The 23,010-nt window shown below is 41.8% G+C and overlaps 2 protein-coding genes across 2 annotated transcripts; one reads left to right on the forward strand and one right to left on the reverse strand.

Annotated features, from left to right (window-relative positions):
- Positions 1–1,926: 1,926 nt before the first annotated feature.
- ywhag2 (3-monooxygenase/tryptophan 5-monooxygenase activation protein, gamma polypeptide 2) lies at positions 1,927–7,860 on the forward strand. The gene is made up of 2 exons (XM_035622174.2): positions 1,927–2,188; positions 5,460–7,860. The coding sequence occupies exons 1-2, from the start codon at positions 2,102–2,104 to the stop codon at positions 6,114–6,116; spliced, it is 744 nt and encodes a 247-aa protein (XP_035478067.1). The 5' UTR covers positions 1,927–2,101; the 3' UTR covers positions 6,117–7,860.
- Positions 7,861–15,111: 7,251 nt separating this feature from the next.
- camkk1b (calcium/calmodulin-dependent protein kinase kinase 1, alpha b) lies at positions 15,112–21,555 on the reverse strand. Its single transcript, XM_035622171.2, has 16 exons — positions 21,277–21,555; positions 21,147–21,194; positions 21,003–21,056; positions 20,859–20,910; positions 20,621–20,751; positions 20,207–20,243; positions 20,063–20,084; positions 19,847–19,935; positions 18,943–19,142; positions 18,745–18,798; positions 18,578–18,651; positions 18,117–18,204; positions 17,891–18,019; positions 17,492–17,595; positions 16,054–16,104; positions 15,112–15,512 (listed from the first exon to the last, which is right to left on the reverse strand). The coding sequence occupies exons 1-16, from the start codon at positions 21,553–21,555 to the stop codon at positions 15,431–15,433; spliced, it is 1,494 nt and encodes a 497-aa protein (XP_035478064.2). The 3' UTR covers positions 15,112–15,430.
- Between the last annotated feature and the right edge of the window lie 1,455 nt (positions 21,556–23,010).

The raw sequence follows: 23,010 nt of genomic DNA on the forward strand, positions 1-23,010 counted from the left end.
GGTGAGAGTTCTGTTTTCTGCATTTTTATGTTTTTATGTTCTACATGTAGATTCTTTAGATATCTATGTCTATTGATATATTACACATATGTATTTTTTTTCAAATGATAGCCTGTAACTGTTCTTTTTTCTTTCTTTTTCTTTCTTCGATCCACTGTGTCTGTTGATGTGGGTGATGAGCTGCTGCTCACAGTTTCCCAAAAGGAATGAATAAAGTTAAACTGTATTAAATTGCCCCCTGCCGCTCCGTGGTGATTCTGGGTCAGTGGTGAATTATTTAACTGCTGAACTGAGAATGGTTTTAATTCGTGCATGATTTGAAAAGACAGTCCTATGGTTTCAGAAGCTTTAACACGACTCATTGTAGAACGTCTCATCCTCTCATCCTTTCATTTCCCCTGATGTCCAGAAGAGGGCGCTGTGAGCATCTGTAAAGATGCTATCATGTAAAGCTCCTGCCGTTTGAGTGGAGGAGGTACTCAGCTCCTTTTGTAAAAATAAAAGTAGTACTGTAAAAAACAATAGATACTTCTTTGCAAGTAAAAGTCATCTGTCAAAATGCTTAACTTAACAACTTAATATTTTGTAGATTACACGGATTGTTGGTTCTCACCACAATGTATTTTTCTAGGGCATCATTTCCAATTCAGTGCAGCTACCACTTCATAATGTGTTTTTAAGAGATCAGCAAAATCCATTTTCATTGCAAATAACTGAACCATTAAAGATATGCAACCCCTCAAACATGAATCAATATTAAACTATTCCCCTTCTCTTTGCACTGGGAACTGGGCAGTCTAACATATACTTCCCTCTGCATGAGTGTTACATGAACGATCGCCGGGCAGTGCAGTGGCACGTGAAACACTAAATCAAAATTTGAAGAATATGAAAAGCATTCTGATCATCTTTAGCACTTACCAGTCCTGCTGGCCCGGTCTGGAGGAACAGTATGGGCTCATGGCTGGTGGTGCTCGGATCTGCCTCTTCTACACCACCACAGGCAAAGTGGTCCACAGGCTACTGCGATGAGAAAGTGTCTCACACTCAGGTGACATCCCACAGTACCATTCTGAATATATTTGCATCGTATACATTTAGGTGAGACTGTAACTAGGTTGCACACCTGTCTCATCGCCGATCAACTTCTTGTTCTATACCTTCACTATGAGCTTCAAACAAGTAGATTTGGTGCCTGAGCTTGAAACGCTTTTCTGGCCTTTTGCCGCTCTTCTTTTCTCTCTCCGTTCTCCACCATATCTTTTTATTCTCCTCTTTCTCACTTGCATCTGCTCACATGGCATCTGTGGTGCAATCTAGATCAGGCTGTGTGATGTTCTACATCACGTTAACAGTGTGGGGATTTCACGTGCAGCGTTGGTCGTGGTTGAGTAAGGCTCTACTTCTAAACACTGCTGTGTGATCGCCTGTTTTCACAGGACTGACTCTTGGCACTGGATCTTGCAGCCCGACGACCAGCCCGACCCACCGGGCATCTCCCAGTGCCTCCCGATTAGCCACTCTGGGCCTGGGTGTGTGCAGATGACAAATCATTGTCGACGTGGACCAGAAGGTCAATGGAATGACCCCAACATCCTGTGGAATTCATGCCACGAAGAATAGAGGTTCTGAGCTCAATGGGAGGCCCCATCCAACATCAGTGTGATGTTCCTAAAGTGAGCGAAGATTCTGTGCATAGGCAACACAGTCAGACCGTTTGCACACAATCCATGGCCTCTCCCGGCTGCAGTGGGCTGCCACTGAGGACTCCACTGTGGCCCCGGCCTGCTCCCATGCATCCATCCGTCCCTGTACGCCCGGGCCCCTCTGGTTCCCATGTACGGGCTGTTACATCACTGGCACTGGCACCCACCTTTCTGAGAGATGACGCAGCCGAGGAAGAGTGTGTGAGGAGGGAGGGAGGGAGGGAGAGAGGAGAGGGTGTCCCGTGTGCGCGGAGCATAGACAGACAGCAGGGAACAGCTGCAGCACTCGGCTCGCGTAGGATTTCACTGCATTGCGATTGAAAGTATCAATCATTTCATCCCCAAACACCCAGAGTGGGAGCAGCGCGCCCGAGCCACCGACCCTCATCTGCAACATGGTTGACCGCGAGCAGCTGGTGCAGAAAGCCAGGCTGGCCGAGCAGGCTGAGAGGTACGATGACATGGCAGCGGCTATGAAATCGGTAAGTTCCCCCAGAGAAGATCATCATCTTGACCCGACGTATGTGACTTGGGTTTTGTTTTTTGTTGTTTTTTTGAATCGTCATGACTGTCACCGCTCTGCGCGTAAAAGCTCGTTCCGCAATCTCTTTGGCCAAATGTGTGTGTGTGTGTGGGGGGGGGGGGGGGCACTATAATATCACCGCACTATAATATCACATCTTTGTTTTAAAAAGAAGGGGGGAAAACCAGTTTCAACGTGTTCATTTTCTCGTCGTCATCCTGTCTGCTTTTTTTTTTTATTGTCTTGCTTTTTTTGGCGAGTCGAGTCCAAACCGTCTGCTCCTTGGGCGGTGCCTCTATGAAGGGACATCACACAGGCTCCGTCAAGAAGGGGCTCTTATCACATAACGGCTCTGCTCCATTGTATTTGCTGCTTTTTGCCCCCCCCCCCCGAATTCATAAGAGCCTCTGCTGCTGGGAGCCATGTGAGGTAGGCTGCTCGGAAAAAGCCTATCAACCCCCACTCCTCCTCCTCCTCCTCTTCCTCCTCCTCCTCCTCTTCCTCCTCCTCCTCCTCCTCCTTTTTTTGTCACATTAATTAAAATGATGTACATTATCAGCATCTGCTTATATCTCCCTGTATATACAAGACTGAATGTCATTGTATTTTTCTGGGGTAAGGGGCATGATGACTTTATAGAAAGAAAAAAAATCCCCCCCAAAGGAGCCCTTTAAACTGCTCCTTCCTCCAAACAGACGTAGGAGGCGGTAGAATCTCTCTAGAATATTCTTTGTCATATTGCAGTGAGTCAATATGATCAGGTTTTCTCCTCTCCTCTGACACTTGCTCGCGCCTCAGCGTGTGGACGTGCTGTTTTCCATGTCGGAGGCAGTTTCCTCCTGATATCCAGCATTCGTTTAAACCCACAGTGGGCTTACGAGCCTGGTGAAGTGGTGTAACATTTGATGAAGAGAGGGTGACATGGGTGGCCTGCTTGCCTCACTCAGCTTTTCTTCTTCTCCCCCCTGGAAACTGGATTTACCACTGGGTAAAAAAAAAAATTGCTGTGTCACATCAGCCCATACTCAACCAATAGCGCCCTGGGAGTCTTTGTCAACCCGTTATGAGCTCACATATTGATGAATAAAAAATACACAAAAACCATGCGAGGAATGAGGAACATTATGTCTTGAGCTCCTCAGGAGAGATGGAGTGAACCCCCCCGCCCCGTGGAAGGTTTGTCCCCGAGGGGTTTGTGGTTGCAGGAGGTGGGGTGATGATGTGTGTGCAGGGAGGGAGTCCTTTCCCCTTTAAACAATCTGCCATGTCAGTGCGGTCCAAACTAGGCCCCTTCTGCAGGGGTGTGTACTCTATTCATCGAATCAAAGGGAATCCCTCGCCATTGCAGCCACAAGCGACAAAGGACTGGCCCTCACCTTTGGGTTCCTTAATGAAAAATATACATGGATTATTTTCATTTTTACGGCCTTTTCATGCAGCTTTTTTTTAAGGACGCGTTAGGACGTCAAAAATCTTATTTTGCTGACGTAGTAATTTTCCCCTGATTATCAATTTATTTGCAGATTAACTTTCTGTTAACTCATCATTCAGCTTTTGTTTCAGCTCTAGATAGGCATGTTAGTTTTGAGCTCTAGGTTGGTATTATCTTGTGTTACATTTAATTAGTGCAGCCCATTGAAGATATGATAACGCAATCAGGTATTTGTCTCAGTCTCATCCATTTTTTAATAATATATCAAAATAACTACAAACTAATAAATCCAATGTATAGGCACAATAAGCTTCCCACCAATCGCCCTGTTACATTTAGTGATGATTCACTCAATAGATTAATAGAAATCTTCCAAATTTGATTGTAAATGCCACATATATATGCGCGCTACAGTAGTTGAAAGACGGCTGAAGGCTGCTCCCTCTCTCGACAGGTTAAACCCTCCTCGCCGTCCACTGAGTTGTGTGACGTTGGCAATGCTGCGCCATCTTTGTGCTCCTCTGTCTGAGGAGAGAATGTCAGAACAGAGGAATGAGAGATGTTCGCACATCAAGGAGATTTTCTGATTAAAAAAGGTTAAAAGTTTTTTTTTTGTGTGTGAAAACTAAGCATAAGCATATTTCTTTATGTCAGTGTCTGTGCACGTCATTGATCCGACATCTGACTGTTCCAACACAAGGTTGCTTTTCCAATCAAATAACCCTGAGTAATAAAGCTGCTCTTTTTTATTATAGTAACAGTCTCTTTGACGACCGCCGGCCCATCGTGCCATTCAGTCAAAATCTAAATTTAACAATCAAAGTCAGAGTGATGTCATGGCGTGGTGATCTAGACAGGTAAAAAGGTCAGTTACAGCCAGAGAGAAGGTCACTGGGACACGTGAACCGCCTGTGCAGTGATGGTTTTCATTTACAGTGCAGCTGCCCCCAAGTGCTTGTGGGAACATTTTAGCCATCTCCAGCACCCCCCCCCCCCCCCCCCAACCCCCCGTCCCAACCCCTCCTGTCCCAACCCCCCACCCACCCATTACTGCCGACTATCTTGAATATCATTTCTCACAAACTAGCACTAGCTGTCCACGTGACAGCTGGAGCTACTGGTGCACCAAATGAATGGATTGCCATGGAAACAGGGAACTGTACATGACAGGGGAAATATTGCTCATCGTCTGTGCTGTGGACTGAGCCGTTACTCCAGATTCTTTCATGAAAAATAGAAGACAGTGTTTTGTAATGATTAGAGCTGCTATCAGTCGACCAGTGTCCTGATTACTTATTAATTATTTGGTTTGTATGAAAAGTGATCATTTCAATTTTCCAGAGAGCAGGAAGTTTGACTTCCTTTCCTTTTTACCAGGTTTATTTTCTTGGGATGCGGATAAATCACACGCAGTATTTATAAGATGAAAGGAAATGATGAAAAGAGGTCTCCGGTCCGACTCTGTAAAGGGCGTTGCAGCTTGTGTTAAGCCCCAAGAACACAATTATTATTATTTTTTTTCCAAAAATGAAAAGTATTACATTTACACTGATACACTGAAAGCAAACAATGGCAGAAAATACTTTTCAGAAGTTGGCATGTTTGGCATTTTTGGCTGAAATAGCTGGCGATTTCTTTCCTTTTTTCATCTAATTCTTTAAATTATAGCAATAACCCTTTTCTCAGACTCAATGACCTTGTATTATTTTTTGCATAATGTATATGCAGTGTACTGCTATTAGTCATGGCTTGTGCTTTTAGTTGGTGCCTAAATGTTCCATTTTCCCCCTCCTGACAGGTAACGGAGCTGAACGAGGCCCTGTCCAACGAGGAGAGGAACCTTCTGTCTGTGGCTTACAAGAACGTGGTCGGGGCCCGCCGCTCGTCCTGGAGGGTGATCTCCAGCATCGAGCAGAAGACCTCGGCTGACGGCAATGAGAAGAAGATCGAGATGGTCAGGGCCTACCGGGAGAAGATTGAGAAGGAGCTGGAGGCGGTGTGCCAGGACGTGCTCAACCTGCTGGACAACTTCCTGATCAAGAACTGCAGCGAAACGCAGCACGAGAGCAAGGTGTTCTACCTGAAGATGAAGGGCGACTACTACCGGTACCTGGCCGAGGTGGCCACAGGGGAGAAGAGAGCCACCGTGGTGGAGTCGTCGGAGAAGGCCTACAACGAGGCCCACGAGATCAGCAAGGAGCACATGCAGCCCACCCACCCCATCCGCCTGGGCCTGGCCCTCAACTACTCCGTGTTTTACTACGAGATCCAGAACGCCCCCGAGCAGGCCTGTCATCTGGCGAAGACCGCCTTCGACGACGCCATCGCCGAGCTCGACACCCTCAACGAGGACTCCTACAAAGACTCCACTCTCATCATGCAGCTGCTCCGAGACAACTTGACACTGTGGACAAGTGACCAGCAGGATGACGAGGGCGGGGAGGGCAACAATTAAAGAGAAACCACACTTCGAAAAAAAAAAAATATGAAGGGCCGGTGGACTTTGGCAGCCGCTTTTGCCGATGATACCGCAGCAGCAGTTCTTTATTTTTCCATGTGTTAAAAGAAAAGAATCAAAAGAGAGGTGAGAGTGGAGGTTAAATCTTAGTTTAAATATATATAGAAATATATATACAGTTGAAAGGGGCCTCCGTCTTCTTGATTTTCTCTTTGACATTTGCCAAACCACTGATGTGTCAGTCAATCAGCCTGAAGTGGTTGTTGTTGGATTGAAATGGCAGCCTCACACTGGCATAGGAACTGATCTTGTTCTGTCAAGATAAGCTGCTTAGTTAGGATTTTGCGTGATAGAGATGCATTTGAGTCACTTGAGAGAGAAAAATGCTTGAATGGGAATGCCTCACCAAACTAGTTTGCATTGGTTCCAGCAGCAGTCTACACAGGACCGAGGGCCTTGAAAGCCATGGACGTTTAACTCACACCAACACTTGAGAAAAGAGAAAGTTCTAAACGGATTTAAAAAAAAAAAAATTCCAAAATTCTAAAGGATAAATGACATGGGAGCGAAAAATGAGGACTGGTTAGATCAAATTGATTCCCCTCTTTCTGTCTAAAGTGCGTCTGGCATCTCACAGATTAGTCTGTTTTGTCACTGGAACCATGGATTCTTTTGGAGGTGAAGATTACTAAAGGCAGAGAATTAATGAAATAAAACAAGAAAAGAAAAAAAGACAAAAAAAATAAAATAAAAGCAGCTTCAGAGTTTGTGGTTTACTTCTGTGTTTGTTTTATTAAATGCACTTGCCTACTATACTGTTTCTTCAGTGTAAGATGATGACAACAATAATATCGATTATTCAATATTGTGCATGCTGGTGATGTATTTATATACAGTAGCTTGACTTTATTAACTTATACTGTGGGTGTTAAGTATTCATATGATTGAGAAAAACAGGCTTTGTCTGATGTTGATTTCTAATTTCTAAATTATTTCATTTTTGTTATGGTTTTTGATTTGCTATACCAAAATGGTGATCGTAAAAATTGACCTGTAATGGGCGTTGCTATAGTGACATGCAATATGTGTATTTAATTTGTTAATGAAAGAAAAAAAAAAGGGAAAATAAAAACCCACCAGTGATCACTTAATCTTACCAGCTGGTGTTTGTCACAATGAAGTATGATTATGATATATTTTGTTCTTTGAGCAGTATTTAAGTACCTTTTTTCTGTCATGCTATCCAGTTTTAATGGTGACGTTTTCAGGCTCAATGTTTCTGTTATGATTCACGAACATGGACCATATTTTATTTCTGACAGTAAACATTTTTGTTTGTTTGTTTCCTTTTATACCTTTTAGCTGTTCCTGAGTGACAAAATATCTTGAATGTGAGTCATTATGTAGCAGTTGCACAAGAACCGAAATAATAGCTATGATAATAAAAAAAGAATATGACTAAATTATACATGCACCATTTCCGTGGTGGTCTAGTGTATTGTTGTATCGTCACACATAAGTAAATTTGTTTTTAAGGAGAAACCATTTCATTGAAGACACGTTGTGACACTTTGTTTTGTGCCCTGAGTACAGTGTGTGCTTTCTTTATGTGCCTGTATCATTATTTAATATGCCTCATTTGCAAGTTAACCTTTACAGGGAAGGAAAAAGGATTTATCTGCCAGTATTTGAAGTTCCTGCAAGCATGTGTGCAAAATGTAACACAACATTTTCCCTTCAATGGTTCAATGTGTCTGCTCTTTGTACAGCACACACTGTAGATATGAATATTCAACACCAATGCACAAATACGGTCACAGAGAAAGCATAGGCGATTCACTAGAATTGGTTATCGATTAGTAAAAATGTGAGAATTTGCGTATTCAGAAAAAAAAACTGTAGACACTAGTAAGCTGCGCAAGAGCACAGAAAGCTGCTGTACGGATTTGTCTTTATAATGCTGCTAGTTCTATCGATTATTATATTAATATATTCATACAAAGGGCAGTTTATTTTTCCTTATTAAATGGGCAGTTTGACTTTTTACTTCAGATGTGATGGTTTAAGAGAGAAACCAAAAGCCTTAAGGTCAGTCACACACCCTCGTTCATGAATGCCAATTATGTCACCATCATGAGTCAGCCTCCATGAGCTCACATCTATGTCACAGCTGCTTTGATTTATTTTTACCATAGTGTACGGCTGATGGTCCTGAAGGCTCGCTGGAGGATTTACATGAAATCCTAATGGCAATCGACACAGCTTATGAATATTAGAGAGTACTCGTTATTTTTTTTTGTTATACATGTTAAAACTGAATATTTCTCGCTTTTCTTTTTCTTTCTTTTGAAAGACAATATTTTTGCAAAACCATGTTAGGAGACTTTCACTCATTGCCAAAAATTACATGCATTGTGTTCTCTTTAAATTATTCTTTTTGTTTTGTTTTTTGTTTTTTCTCTGTGGTTTGTGTTTTACTTTTTCATTATTTCAGATGTTGATCAGATGTTTCAGTGACAGGAAAACATACAACCACGAGCTCTGACGAGGAAAGAGGTTGATTAGATTAAAGAAGAACTGACCTACTGGAAATTAGCAAGGGGGGGGGGGGGGGGGGGGGGGGCAATAGCTGAAGATGGGATACCAACTGTATGCTCTGAGGAAGTTTTGTTTGCCATCTGTTGCCCATTAAAGTTATTTGTTTATCTGCATTATTCTATATTTTCATTTCTCTCCGTGATGTAGCCATCTACAGTCATACAGCAGGCGCCACAGCTCATTCCTTTTCATTCTCCAAGTTAATGACAGAAGAGATTTTCAACATTTCCGTTGTGGTTTGCAGCGTAAATATTGATCGAACATGTCAATATGACCTTATCTAACCCTTTATGGCTCACATAACGAGTGTGTGTGTGCGTGAGTGTTCACAGCCATATCTGGATGAGTATGTGTGTCCTGTGTGTGCCCTGCACCATTGCATGTGTGTTGAGTGTCTGTGGGTGAACATATGAGATAGAGTCTGCATTAGCTGCAGTGCAGGGACACTGCCAGCTCACAAAAAAACTACAGTACGTCTTCAATGAGGCTCTTTTTAAGACTGCTTTGCTAATTATTAACAAAATTAGTGCATAGATCAAAAGGATGTTGCTTCAAAAGACAACAGATCTTATGATCACACAGAAGAGCACTGCAACAAAAGAATAATAGCAATCATAGTAATCCTGCGTCTCACGATGAACAATGGATGAAACTGCATCCTTTAAATCTTGCAATTTACATCCACATGGAATGTTTTATCAACCAAAGGTCGAGTTTATCTCGGTAATATGCATATCCGTGTGATTCAAGCGCAGAGCCTGAGTGATAAGCTGGAGCACCAAGCTGCTGGATCATCCGCCCTCAGACTGCAGCTTCTTGCTGCAGCTTGCTGCACTGAACCTTTCATGAGATGAAATTCTGTGTTTTGAACGGTCCTCCCTGCCAGCCAATAGCTGACGGGAACGCTCTCCGCAGCCACCAATTCCGTTCCTGTTGCTAGGGCTATAATAAGTATCCCGCTCTTAGCCCGGCTCCTTGCTGCACTGCTCAGACACCTATTGTATCCTGTAAAAAAAAAAAAAAAAAAAGCTCAAAGAACACAGGAGGTACTGGGATTCTTCCAGCCTGTGTTTTAATGCACTGCAACACTTTCTGGGACATTGGTGTCACCCCAACTGGTAAACGTCGGTGACATTACAAATCCCCAAACACTCTACTGATGGACATGAAATTGTATCCGGATCAGCCACAAATTCAATTTAGCCCTTTCCGTGTCAACTGGAAATAAAACTAAATGGATATTTCTCATGAAAAAACATGTAATGTTAATGTTGTTTACGTGAGACATGCATATCCAGTTAAAACAGTCCGTGTAGTGTGTGTAATCTACATCCCTGGACAAGATCACATTCTAAAGGTCACATCTATGCATCAAACAGGAAATTCTGCTGCCATGCTTCACTTCCACCTATACAATAACCTCTCTGTCTGATCACTTTTATCACATGAAGCATTTTTTTCCCCCGCGGGGAGGCCAGGATGATTAAGGGCACAAGTGATCATCGCGGAGTAATTATGTCATCCGAAGGCAAACGCCCTCTGAATCACTGCATCGATTTCCTCGTCAGTATCACTGCGATGACACTTTTCAACAGCGTCTTGTTGAAACGGTCCTGATAAAAGAAATGATTACAAATAAACAAACTGTGGAAGAATCTGATGAGCTCTTTAAAGTTTGAAGAAAGGGAAGTTGTGTGCCACCCCCAACCTCCCTTTTCTTTTTAGGTCAGGATAACAGATATGCTGAGGGGGAAAAGAAGAGTATGCACTGTAATTAAAGGAATAGTTTGACATTTTGTGAAATATCACATTTCTGGCTTGAAGACAAAATCCACTCCCAAACCTTTTGCGTAAATAAAAAACTGTTAGCAGCTGGTTAGCCTTGGAACAAGAGGAAACATATATAATTGAGGTCTGGTAGCTTAAATTCAGTGTAAAAATATTTCATTCTAATAAACCCACAAACCTCAGACAAGGACAGGTATACTTCCATCATAGAAGTACTTTAAGGCAATTATTTCTCTATTAATATATATATTTTATTTAAGAACTGATAGATTGTTGAGTGAATTCAATGTCAGAAAATAGCAAATAATTCCCATCATTATTAACTGAAGCCCAAGTTTACATATTCCAATTGCTGTTGGCCTGGGTTCTCTCCGGCTTCCTCACATTGCAGATTGGGGTTAGGTTAATTGGAGATTCTAAATTGACCGTAGGTGTGAATGTGAGAGTGAATGTTTTTTTGTCTCCGTACGTTGGCCCTGCGATACGTTGGCCCCCGCCTCTCGCCCCAATGTCAGCTGGGACTGGCTCCCTTAATGGATGAAGCTGTGTAGATAGTAGATGGACGGACGCCACACACATACCGGTGAAGCGAGACAGAAACGTCCGATTTTGAAAAGTTTAAGATACGACTCAACGCGATCTGCACCTCAAAGATGCTCAGAAGATGATAGCCGTACAGCTCCAGAAATATCAACCCATTAGAGGGAGGGGAGGATTGAGAAAAAAAAAGAGATGAAGAGAAAGAGGGGACCGATGTAGAAGCAGAGAACAGAGCCGGATCTATAAATAGGCCTCCCCCAGCCTGTGAGTAGACAGTGAGTAGACCAGAGACATCAATGTGACAGCATCTCCACTTTAGAGACTTTCTGCCTCTGGATGGACTGTTGGAGTTCATATCTCCAGTTAAGAGAGAGTCTGATTCATCACTTTTACCCCCAACGCGGCAAACTCCCGACATGGCCATGAAATTACACAGGTGATACAAATAAGTACCTGCGATATCAGCGTTTTCTTTTTCTTTTTTCGATGTGTGTGGATTATTCTCGTTGTGATAAGATTAAGAGCACTGCGGACTCTTTGGGGCACAAAGACAGCTGTTATGCATGAGTGCTGCAAATGAATTATTCAGACTAACATTTAGACTTTTGTATTATTTATCGAAAAGTGCCACAGTGTTCAGCCGAAGGTTTTTAAGGGACTATTTTAGGGCGCACTTGTCCCAAAACATTGAAGGATGCACTGCATCTGATCTGATAGAAAAACCTCTGCATGTGGCTTCAACATACGTCACTGCTGTCTTTACAGTCGATTATTTGGCTGCATGCTTTTTGGCTTATTAAGGTGCGTTTCACAACAGATGGTTGTGTGATGAGCAGATCTTTGTTAAAGGTGAGTCTGAAACGAAGTCGCCCCAACGCCAGAGCCTTCATACACTCGGAGGGATCCTCCACAGTCAGCTCACTGTCAGGGAGGCTGACCTGTCTGCGTGACCTCCTCACACGGTGAAGCTGCTACAATGTTGTGCTAAATTCAACTGTTTCAGTTGTTGTTGTTTTTCCAGCTGGCATGTTTTTTTCTTAGGTTTTTGCTCATACTGTAGTCATGCTTATCGTGGATGTTTTATACAGGAAAAAAAAAATATATATAAAGTCTTTCAATGCGAATGAAATGATTGTGATACAAATACTTAAATTGAACTGATTTGTTCAATCATTACGAAGCAGTTCTGAATGAAAAGGTCTTTAGTTACCATGTGTTCAGGTACCAGTCTGCGTTGTGTTTGTCCGCTCCTCATTCCGAGGTGTAGTGTTTATTCTTTTTACCTTATCACTGTCTAAGCTTTGATTTGACAATTAGCTCTGCAGCTGCCAACTGGTTGGCAAATGATATCCTCCAGTGTCTGTGGGTCTGTCTGACGTCTGAAATGGTGACTCACTGTGTATGTGGACATAGGGGATTCCGAACAGTGCACGGGGAAGAAGGAGAGAGAGAAAGAAAGAAAAGCCTTCCACTTGGAAGCCTTGGGGGAATGTACGAGTCCATTCGACAATGGGTTAGTGGGGTCAGTTGTGGTGAATAGCCGGCACAGAAAAGAGAGCAAGTGGGAGGTGTAAGTGACGTGGAGCCGGCCGAGGCTCCAGCAGTAAAACCCAGTGTGGTGAGAGGAATAGAGGGTTAACAGTGAGATCTGAGGGTCAGTGTTTAGCTAAGTATCTGAGGCTGAACTGCAGCTGGCTCTGGATTTGGAAACTGACGGGAGTCTGGGTGTGGAACCAGACGCTGAGGCAAAGTTTCCCCTGCCCATCAGTGAAACAATGGCACCACAGTTACGGCCCGGAAAGAAAGGCCTTATTATGCATTTGAACTTTAAGAGAATAGAATATAGAACATATATTTTTCTCACAAATTATACTTACAGCAAGCGCAGAATTTTCACTACGAATTATTGTTACTTGTAAATTGAGATGCTTACATTAAAAACATGTCGAGATAATAAAGTGTTGTTCAAGCTGTTTTGTTATACTTTGGCTAATGATGAAGTCATTTTCAAGGAAAAACATTTCCTGGTTCAGCTACTTAAATGTGATGACTTGCTGCTTTCCCCTTAAATTTATTTATAATAATTTTAACATTACAATATTGAGGTATGGGCTATTGGTTGGACAAAAAATATATTCTATATTGAATGGAGTAAAATATTGCATTGGTACCCAGGCAGGGTGAGCTGAGGAAAACGAGCAGTCATACAGGGAAGTTACTACTCTGTATTAGTGCAGTATTGTGCTGTTGCATGGCAACAGTTTCCACAGAAATCTTTGCTCAGAAACACTCCTCTTCGGTCATCACATAACTGCAACAATTAGGGAAAAATGGGCTGACTGCAGGAATACAAATGGTTTCATGAACCATATTGGGCTAAAGAGTTGTATTTAGTCCATTTTCGTACATTTGAAGGGAAGCGAACTAAAACTATGATGTGAGAGTTCATGTCATGATCTCATCCCAAAACAAAAATGTGCTATTACAGAGAGCAATAACAGTGAAGATTGAAAGGCTCTTAACCAACCACATCATTATGTCACTGACCCTAAATAGATAATAATGATTTAAAATTATATAGATATACTAATGGTGCCTATTGTTTTTTTTTTCCATACTGTTCCGTTGCCTGAGCTCATCAGATATATTTTCCACCTACGACGTGAACACCTACAGAGAAACCTTGACTCTACCTCGGTGAACCTGGCTCTGCAGACCAATGGTGTATCCACGGCTCAACCTGATAAACTTGTGCCGATCGGGACACTGCAAGAGTAATGTCGTAATAGTGATTGTCGGTGGCACCTCCTGCTCAGGCATTTTGCTGCATCATGCCTCCTCCCCATCATCGGAACTGAAACATCTATTTTTTGCAGCACAATCAAAGGAGAGAATTGGAGCAGTGTTAAGATGTGCATTTGGAAAAAACAAAAATCTAGTCGCCTACTTTGAGTATTGCCAGTTCATTCCATACCTCAAACCTTTACTATATTCTCTTTCAGAGGTAGACATTGTACTTGTATTTGTGCAGATTAAAATTATGAATACAAAAAACACTCAACAAAACATTATTATGTATTATAGCTTAAGCAACCAATGGAGTTGAAATGCAAGGCACAATTACCATATAAGTAGTGCATATTAATGGTGTATGTTACTACATGATGACTACCAGTACTCATAAATGCTGTATTTTGATGCCAATACTGAATTTAAGTAATGCTTGTATTTTTTCTCCTCTGTCAATGATTTTTTTATTAAGCCCTCTTTAACTCAATAAAAACAACTGAAGAAACTTCTAAAAATGCAACTATTTTAAAAGTTGTAGCTCAGATGATTATAAGAAAAAATTACAACAGAAAACAACACAACTTACCTTGTCATATCTCCGATACCTTGTCCGTGTAATTAAAGAGGATATTTACATTTTATTAAGCATTGTTGTGGCTGGTTTTACTCTATTTTAAATATTCAAGTATTCAAATATTTTTATGTCTGAATTCCATCATAAACGCAGACAATCCAATTCAACAGTACTAGGATGCTGCTTTTGAATATTTCTCAACAGTATCGTAGAGGTTTGTCAGGACAGTAAAGTTGAATTATTGCTATTAACAAGGGCTCAAACTCAGGGCCTCCTTGTTCGTGACTCCTGTCTTTATTTGCAACACAATGCTTCCCTCTTCTGGTCTGGAGAAAGAAGTGCACTTGTTACTGGAACATGTTTTTAAAAAGGACCTTTGAAATAAAACCGAGCAACAGGTTCAGTATTTAAGAGTGTGTTTAGAGATGTGAGATCCTTGGTGTGGATTTCAGGACCTGTGAGAAGAATCAAAGGTGATGTAGGAGTGTGTGATTGCATAAGGGTTAAGATTTGGGCTTTTGCTATAGATGCTAAAATGTCATAAACCTCCAGGTAAACAAAGCACTACCATTGATGAGGCAATTCAAGGTCAGAACAAAGAAAAAACGACAGGCTGTCACAAGGCTGCCATCTAGTGTTTCATCAATACTGCTGGATATAGCTAATTACTTTTTTCCCCCCTGCAATCATTCAAAGCCAGTGTTTGAAATTTGAAATTTTATTATCATCAACAGCTGTAGGAAAACGTAAAAATATCTTCTTTATAGAGCATATTTACATTTTTAAGAACAATCCAAGTAGATAAATCATATAACTTTCAAGAATGGCAGATGCCATCTGAAATTTAAGTAGTAACATAGCAGATTAAACTCTATTTTCCTTTGCTATTATTTAATGTATTTAATGCACTATCCATCTGGGTTTTTCTGCACTAAAGTGATACAAAAATTCAAACATGAAAGCCAAGGTGGCATGCAAGACTTAGGAGAACATTTGAATCTGTGTCAATGCATGTGTGAATTTAATCTGCACTCTCTGTGAATGTGTCGTCTTCGTACAAGTCCTCAAGCTCTCCTTCTCTGCTCCCCTCGTTGCTGACTTTCCTGTGGGACAACACGCTCGATCATGTTGTTGAAGGTAGGAGGGAAGTAGGGGCAGGGCGGTAACACTACACCAAAATGTCATAGAGTACATGTCCCCCTCAGGACAGCTCATCACTTTGTCTCCGCATTAACCTCAAGAGGACACAAGAGAAACAGGAAGCACAAAGCACTCAGCGACAACCCTGTGTGTGTGTGTGTGTGTGTGTGTGTGTGTGTGTGTGCGTGTGTGTGTGTGCGCGTGTTTGTGTGGGTGAGTGTGAGAGTGAGAGAGAGTGTGTGTGTGTGTGTGTGTGCGTGTGCGTGTGCGTGCGCGTGAGTATGAGAGAGAGAGAGAGAGAGAGAGAGTGTGTGTGTGTGTGTGTGTGTGTGTGTGTGTGTGTGCTTGTGTCCAGTTATTTTAGGTACAGCTCGTTGTTGGGAGCTTTGCGTTGTCTTGTCCCTGTTAAATCCTCTTAAGGTTGAACAAACAACGGATGAGCTGCGGTGAGGGTGTGGAGCGAATGACAGCTTAACCTAAATTATTATTTTTTTTTTTAATTACCTCAAGGAAGGATGAAGATGAGGCGAAGACCCCAATAAGCCCCAAGAACCACTGCAAGAAGGAGATGCAATGTAAGAGGCCAGAATCGCAGCACAGTAAAGTACAGATTTCAATGAAGCACACCTTAGTTAGATGTTGTTTACTATTTTTACAGTAAATAAAAGGCTAACATATCTTAGCATAAAGACTGTAAACAAGGGGAAACAGTTATCTCACTCTTTTTAAAGGTGACAAAAATCTACACACTAGCCCCTCTTAAGAAAACTGATTAACACTATTGGCTAAATCTTGTTTGTTTAATCTGCTCAAACACTGAATTATGAAAAACCATTTCTGGTTTTATGGGGGGATTAAAACATAATTATGATTGTAATACAGCATGGCTTTTGAATGGAATTAAACAAACAAGATATACCATGGTAATTGGTGAGCTTTAGACAAATGCCGACAGGCAAATTTTGTTGCCTTTGGACAGAGCCAAGCTGTTTCCCCATTTCTGGCCATTGCGCTGAGCCACAGGCTGTTGGCTGTAGCTTCACCTTTACTGAGCAGTTCTGAAAGCGCTATCGACCTCCTCATCCAAATAAATGGTTTGAAGCATTTAATGGTTTATTAATATTCACATTATTTTATGCTGTCATACTTATCTACGTATTGAACAGTATGGCTCTCCATACAGACAGACCTAATTCTGACTTATATAAAGTCTAATCGTTAATTGAATTGCCCCAACTCTGGACAGGATAGCGTCATATTTAATCACTGGAACACAATGCCACAGTTAATCTTCCCTCCGAGAAGATCAAATTCGCACTCCTTCTCCAAGCCAGCTGCAGCAAAGTATATTTAATATCAAGCGCTCAAATGCAACTTCAACATATCCTGTTTTTTATTCACTTTCTTTTTTGTCCCGTGCACCTGCTGAGGGACCATCTACATTCAGCATCATGTGCGTCATCTGCTCTCCACAGGTTTCAGTGTGTGGGAGATTGCAGTGCTGTCTCCTGTTGTACTGGTGGTGGTGACTGTGCGGAGGAGGATGTAGCCGCAGTTTCACATCTCTTCACGTGGAGGTGTAATTAGCCCCCACCCCGCACAGACAGGACTGGATGGGGAACTAAAGCAGCACGGTCATTATTGCTGCTGCTGCTGCAGGGGGCTTCCAATTCACTTATCAGAAGAGGACATGTTTGTATCTGCCCCTTATATGAGGACCATAAAGAACACAGCATATGAACTTGTCAGTTTTCAAAGATGACTGCAGATCTAATATGTTTAATACGTGAGCGGCACACTGTACATTTAAAGTTTTCCACTGCCTGATCTGTTTTCGTTCGAGCATCTGCTGCTCACTGCTTTGTTTGGTCCGAGGCCCTAATCGCGGAGCTGGCAGTTTGGAAGAGTGGAGCAGGCGGGATTTGCAGAGTAGGCTACTTACGTAAGAAGACCTCCAGGGGCAGACATGGACCTTCCCGCCCGTCTGCCCTGACACTCAAAGGGATTACTGAAAGACCGCTTCCTCAGCATGGACTTCACCAGAATCTGCAGTGGACACCATAGAGTGTCAAAGACGTTCTCATTGCCTGTTACGTCTCTTCACCAAAATATAATACTTTTTAAATGTGAAATTATTTATTTTATTGCATCAAAATCTCATTGATTTCAATTTCTGGTCAACTCAAACCCAAACTGTTGGGTGTTTTTTGTGTCCTGTAGGAGGCACTTTAGGCCTTTGCGTGTCTGTGTTCGTCCTCCCTGTCGAGTTTGAACTGACCTGCAGTCGGTTCGGGACAGTGTGGTTAAATGATGACAAGACAACGAGCAGCGTTGGACTCACCACAGCAGAAAGCGTGGGGATGAGCTTCACGCTGTTCTGCACCTCCTCCTCAGTGACTTCCACCGCCGTACAGTGCTCCTCCTCCAGAGGGAGAGGATTCAGGCCGTTCTCTGTCATCCACGGATGAAGCTGTTAACAACATAAATAAATACACTTTTATTATGAAAAAGAAAACTGATTTGTGGCAAACACATGGTGTTTTTTATAATGATGATTGTTTTGTGACCTTAATTTCCGGGATGGTGATTCTTGTTTCAGGGTTTTTATCCAGCATCCGTCCAATGAGCTCCTTCAGTTCGTCACTAATCAATGGGCTGTGTTAAAAAAAAGATCAGATCACAATGTTTTAGCTGTGGCTGCACTAACTGAAAAAAAAAATCCTGATCTCAAACAGGTACATTAGCTTTGCCATCACACCTTTTGTGCCCAAGTAAATTGTTCTACATATGTCATAATATTTTTCCTTTGAAGTTAATAAAACTCTGTAAAGCATTTTGTAATATTCACACAGCTTTGCAGCTTTTTTGATGCTCAAAAATTGATTTGATTCTAGATGCTGTACTCTGACTACTGCAGTAATCTTAGAGTCTATGGTTCAAACCCACATGGATATTATGTTGCAGGTTAATGTATCAAGTGTTTGCTATTAGCTGTTAGTCTGATAAATGTTTCCTGATGTTTGCTTACGTCTCTGGAAAGTCCACAGGTTTGTTCTTGATTTTTTTGTGTAGAGAGATAATGTATTCATCATAAAAAGGGCACTGGAACAGGACAAACAAGATCATTGAAATTATAAAAAAATTCAACGTGAAATTGTCATTTTATTCTGCATGAGTTTTGCAGTGAACTCTTACCTTCCCGTAGACAAAACAGTAGAGTGTGACTCCCATCGCCCACACGTCTAATGCCTGGACAACAAACACACGTCATCACTGAAAGCTCTCAGTGGATGAACAACATTTATTGATCATTTATCCCAATTAAGCATGATGTCACTCACTGATGACCATTATCTGTTCACTAGCCGACCAGCGGGTGACTTCTTGTCTCACCTTTCCGCTGAAACGATGCTCGTGTTCGGTCATCATCTCAGGGGCCATGAAGGCCGGGGTCCCCGCCGTACTCGACAGGAGGGCGTCGGTCCCCTCGAACTCGTTGCTCACGCCAAAGTCTGCGATCTTGATGTGTCCGTCATCTCCCAGCAGCAGGTTGGAGGGTTTAATGTCTCTGTGGACGATCTTGTGGTAGTGCACTACACAGAAACAATGAAGACGAGACACATCAGCTCGATGCCAGTTTGGGAGCAGCTCTAAGGAAGTGTGTTGCACTTTGGTGTAAATCTGGCAATGAAAAGGTTCAGTGAAGTTTAAGAGAACAATATGTTCAACATGCCCTGAACTTTGAAAATAATAAGAATAATAATTCTTATTTTTACAGCACTTTTTGAAGCAAAGTGCTCCACAGGGCAGCAAAATGAAACAGAAATCAGATTTCAGAAATCAAACTGTAGAAAAACAAAGCAGTCGTGCGAGCAATAGAATTAAGTCTCTTGTACTTTCAGCTTGTTCAAGACATTGAACATCTTCTGATTCTAAACATGTGGTTTTAACAAATTAGAAAATGTGTACACAATGTTTTAAAAATGAATGATCATTCAATCATCAGTTTTTTGAAAAGGTTATGTGTGGCAGTAATTTCCACTTCTCTCAGTCAGACATATTAATTCAACTGTGATATATTCTGTCTATATATTGTATATATCTGTTTACACACTAGCCTCCACTCATGGATGTCCACAGGAGGAGTTGTAGTTGGTAACAAATACATGGATATACACTCAGCGCTCACAGCTACATTATTGTGTGAACATCGTTATACTGCTTAAATGTGGGTGTGAAGTGACACTGGTTTTGCTTTGTGATATGTAGCATAGTTAAATCCTAACTGTAAACTTACAGTACTCTATCCCAAGGACGATGTCTCTGAAGTAAAAGCGAGCCTGCTCCTCTGTGAAAGGGTCGTCTGTAGGCACTTCCATCACTGGGCTGGTTGATATGGGATGTGGAGAAACACAGAACATTCAATCATTATTTTTAGTCTATCTAAGAATATTTAATAATTACCAAATCTTCGAAAAATCGAACTCATCTCCAGACGGATTATAAAACATACCCTTTTGGCACCAATTCGAAGGCTTTAGGATAAATAATCAGATTTAAATGATTTATTTTCTTTGTGCTGATATTGTGTTAATCATGTTGATAAATTAAAAGAGCTAAATTCAGTATATTGCAAAATGGATAATTGAGTCCCTACCCATATGAAGTCCATCTTCATCAGGATCATCAAGCACCTGCAAAACATGTTAATTCAGCGGTCTCTTGTTCTTCCTTATTTTATACAAATCATGTCATTAATCTGTATTTCAAGAATAATAATTGTGGTGTTTTGGGGGTTTTAAAGGCCCTACACAACCATGACACACCCACCCCGAATTCTACGTCTGATTTTCAAAAAAAACAACATGGCGCTGGTCAAAATGGGAAAATTAAAAAGAGAAACTTCAAAAACGGCAGCGACAGGTGACGTGGCGATGGGTTGCCACTTGTTATCTACTAGATATTAGTCTATCACCATATCCAATTTCTAACAGTTAGATAAACATGCATTTTGCATGTTTAAAACATGCAGTAAGTTGTATAATGCTGTAAGTCATGATACTGAAGTTACCTCCACCAGTTTAACAACATTGTGATGGTCCAGTTTCTTTAGGATAGCGATCTCTTTGTACACTTTCTCCAGAGGCATCGCGGCTTTAGGGAACGGATCCTGCAAGTTTGATCCTTGAGGGGGCAGGCGGCCTGAAAGCACACACACACACACACACACACACACACACAAACATCTCCAGAGGAGTGACGTTTATTAGGCTTTTAAAATGTTATCAGAGAGGAAGATTATCACTCACGGAAAAATCCACACTGCTTCATCAGCCTCTTCTTTGAAACAACTTTCATTGCCTGAATAAATGAGAGTAGTTGGAAAAAGGTCAGAAACATTCACCTGCAAACACTTTGACCATGAATGCATAATTTTACGAGCCTCAACTTACGTAGTACTCTTCAGAATCTTCATTATAAGCTAACTTCACCACTCCATATGAACCCTGAGGCGTAAAAACAACGAGTGTGAATAACTTTGTTGAAATCCTTGGTCGTCACCTCCATGTCATTTTGGGTGATTGAATGTTCATCACCTTGCCGATCTCTGTCTTCAGTTTATACTGGTTGAGCTGGACACAGTCCTGCAGAAATTGAAGGGAGAATTCAATCAGAGACACAACTCATGAGTAACATGCTGGACTGTGCTTGTCTGACTGTCCTCACATCAGCATCTGTGATGGACACACGCTTGGTCTCAATGGTGGGCTGTCGGGCCATGCGGGTCCCTCTCTCCTGCAGCGACAGCTTTCTGTCTGAGAGTCGGAGACGGTGGGAGCTGCTGGTCCTCGGAGTGCCGGCCCTCGAGCCGTTAGGCGGCGTCATGCAGTTGGCGGCCATGTTCATGGCCGCCACCAGGTCGTCCAGCTCACCGTTGTGCTCCGAGTCCAGCTCTGCCCTGCAGACAGTGTCGGCGCTCATGGTGGCTCGTGCTTGTTCACTCATAGCTGGACGTCGCTGAGGTGGTTTGGTAGAAGAACCCGAGGATGCATCATGGCACTGAAAGGTGAGGGGGCAGAAATGGAGACACGGGAAATCACACACACTCAAAAGTAAAGAACCACACGACACATGCATGACTAGGCTGGATTTCCTTTTTTGTTACATTCATGAGGAGACAAAATCCAGACTGCTAAACCTGAGAGTCGCCCACCAAACACCAAACATCGGCCTTTTTAATGCAAGAAATTCGGAATTGCTAATTGTCTTTAATTCACTGTATTTATTTATTACTCTGACTATTGGTTCTACAAATCAGATAAGCAGCTCACTCTTTCGTGTCATGTTGAATTGGAGATATATCTCTCTCAAGCAAGTTTCAGCTTTCCGCAAATTCAACCTCATGACATACATGAATAAAAATCACTGACTGACAGAAAGATACGGAGTCAATCTAAAAATGCATAATATATTTTAAATGGATTTTCCTCTGATCTCACACAGCAAACTCTGTTTACAGGTTGTAGGGGGCCAAGACATAAATATGTCGTAGGTTTACGACAATATGTGCAAAAAATACATTTCACTAAGTCATTTGTGGCCCCAGAGCGAACTGCAGATCATCTGATAAAATGCCTCGAGGGATGTCGCTTGAGTCAGCAACACTTGGGGCCGACAATTTAGAAAATAAAGTGAATCTCACACTGAAATGTTGGCAGCTAGAGGTGGATTATGGGTGATGTAGGCTAAATGTTGATAATGAAGGAAAATGTGGAATTAAAAAAGACTCTTTGTGTCCAACATTGGAGAACCTGTTGCTAAAAAAATAGTTGGCAGTTACTGTTAAAACAATATCAACCTTGTTGGAGGTAACCAGTTAACATACATTTGTGAAATCACATTGGCTTCTTAAACAACACAGTATTTGACTTGACAGACACTAATAATGTTAACAGTGGCTCTGGTAGTAGCTCAGTAGCTGAACCATTCATGTAAACCAGCGTACACAACAACAAAACCATGAAATTGGCTCTCCTAAATACAGTTGTGCTTGTCCTGCTATGCTACTGTCAAATGTCTGCTGCAAAAAGGCATATTTTGACCTACAAAGCCAAAAACATACATAAATCAATTGAGTTTAGATGGAGCTAGAGCTTTTGACTGGTGAAATTCGAGTGATTCGTTGTGACTAACCTTCCTTAAAACTGTGGAATTAAAACCTTTCTCACTGTTATTGGCCAGTACAAAAGCTTTAAAACCTTTCCCCACTTTTTATTTTTTATTCTTATCAACAGTTTGTAATCTCAATAAAAGGAAAACAAGTGTGTGATTTTGACATTCAAGTGTGTATGAGCACGACTCGCTGTTTCCTAAAATACAGTACAGACACTTGAAAAGCTTCTTATGTAACAAGTAGGCTTTAACAGGCAAGTCAACTCACAACACTTACACAGTATGACC

Source organism: Scophthalmus maximus, chromosome 11, assembly GCF_022379125.1.
Source record: "Scophthalmus maximus strain ysfricsl-2021 chromosome 11, ASM2237912v1, whole genome shotgun sequence".
Taxonomy (NCBI): domain Eukaryota; kingdom Metazoa; phylum Chordata; class Actinopteri; order Pleuronectiformes; family Scophthalmidae; genus Scophthalmus; species Scophthalmus maximus.

Bases quoted from the DNA above. Each gene is read 5' to 3' on its own strand.
- camkk1b (XM_035622171.2), bottom strand. From the start codon at position 21,555: ATGAGTGAACAAGCACGAGCCACCATGAGCGCCGACACTGTCTGCAGG. The intron at 21,195-21,276 runs GTGAGGACAGTC...CAATTTCTGCAG, and splicing joins TGTCCATCACAGATGCTGAT to GACTGTGTCCAGCTCAACCA. The intron at 18,799-18,942 runs GTGAGACAAGAA...TTTGTTGTCCAG, and splicing joins AGCATCGTTTCAGCGGAAAG to GCATTAGACGTGTGGGCGAT.
- ywhag2 (XM_035622174.2), top strand. From the start codon at position 2,102: ATGGTTGACCGCGAGCAGCTGGTGCAGAAAGCCAGGCTGGCCGAGCAG. The intron at 2,189-5,459 runs GTAAGTTCCCCC...CCCTCCTGACAG, and splicing joins TGGCAGCGGCTATGAAATCG to GTAACGGAGCTGAACGAGGC.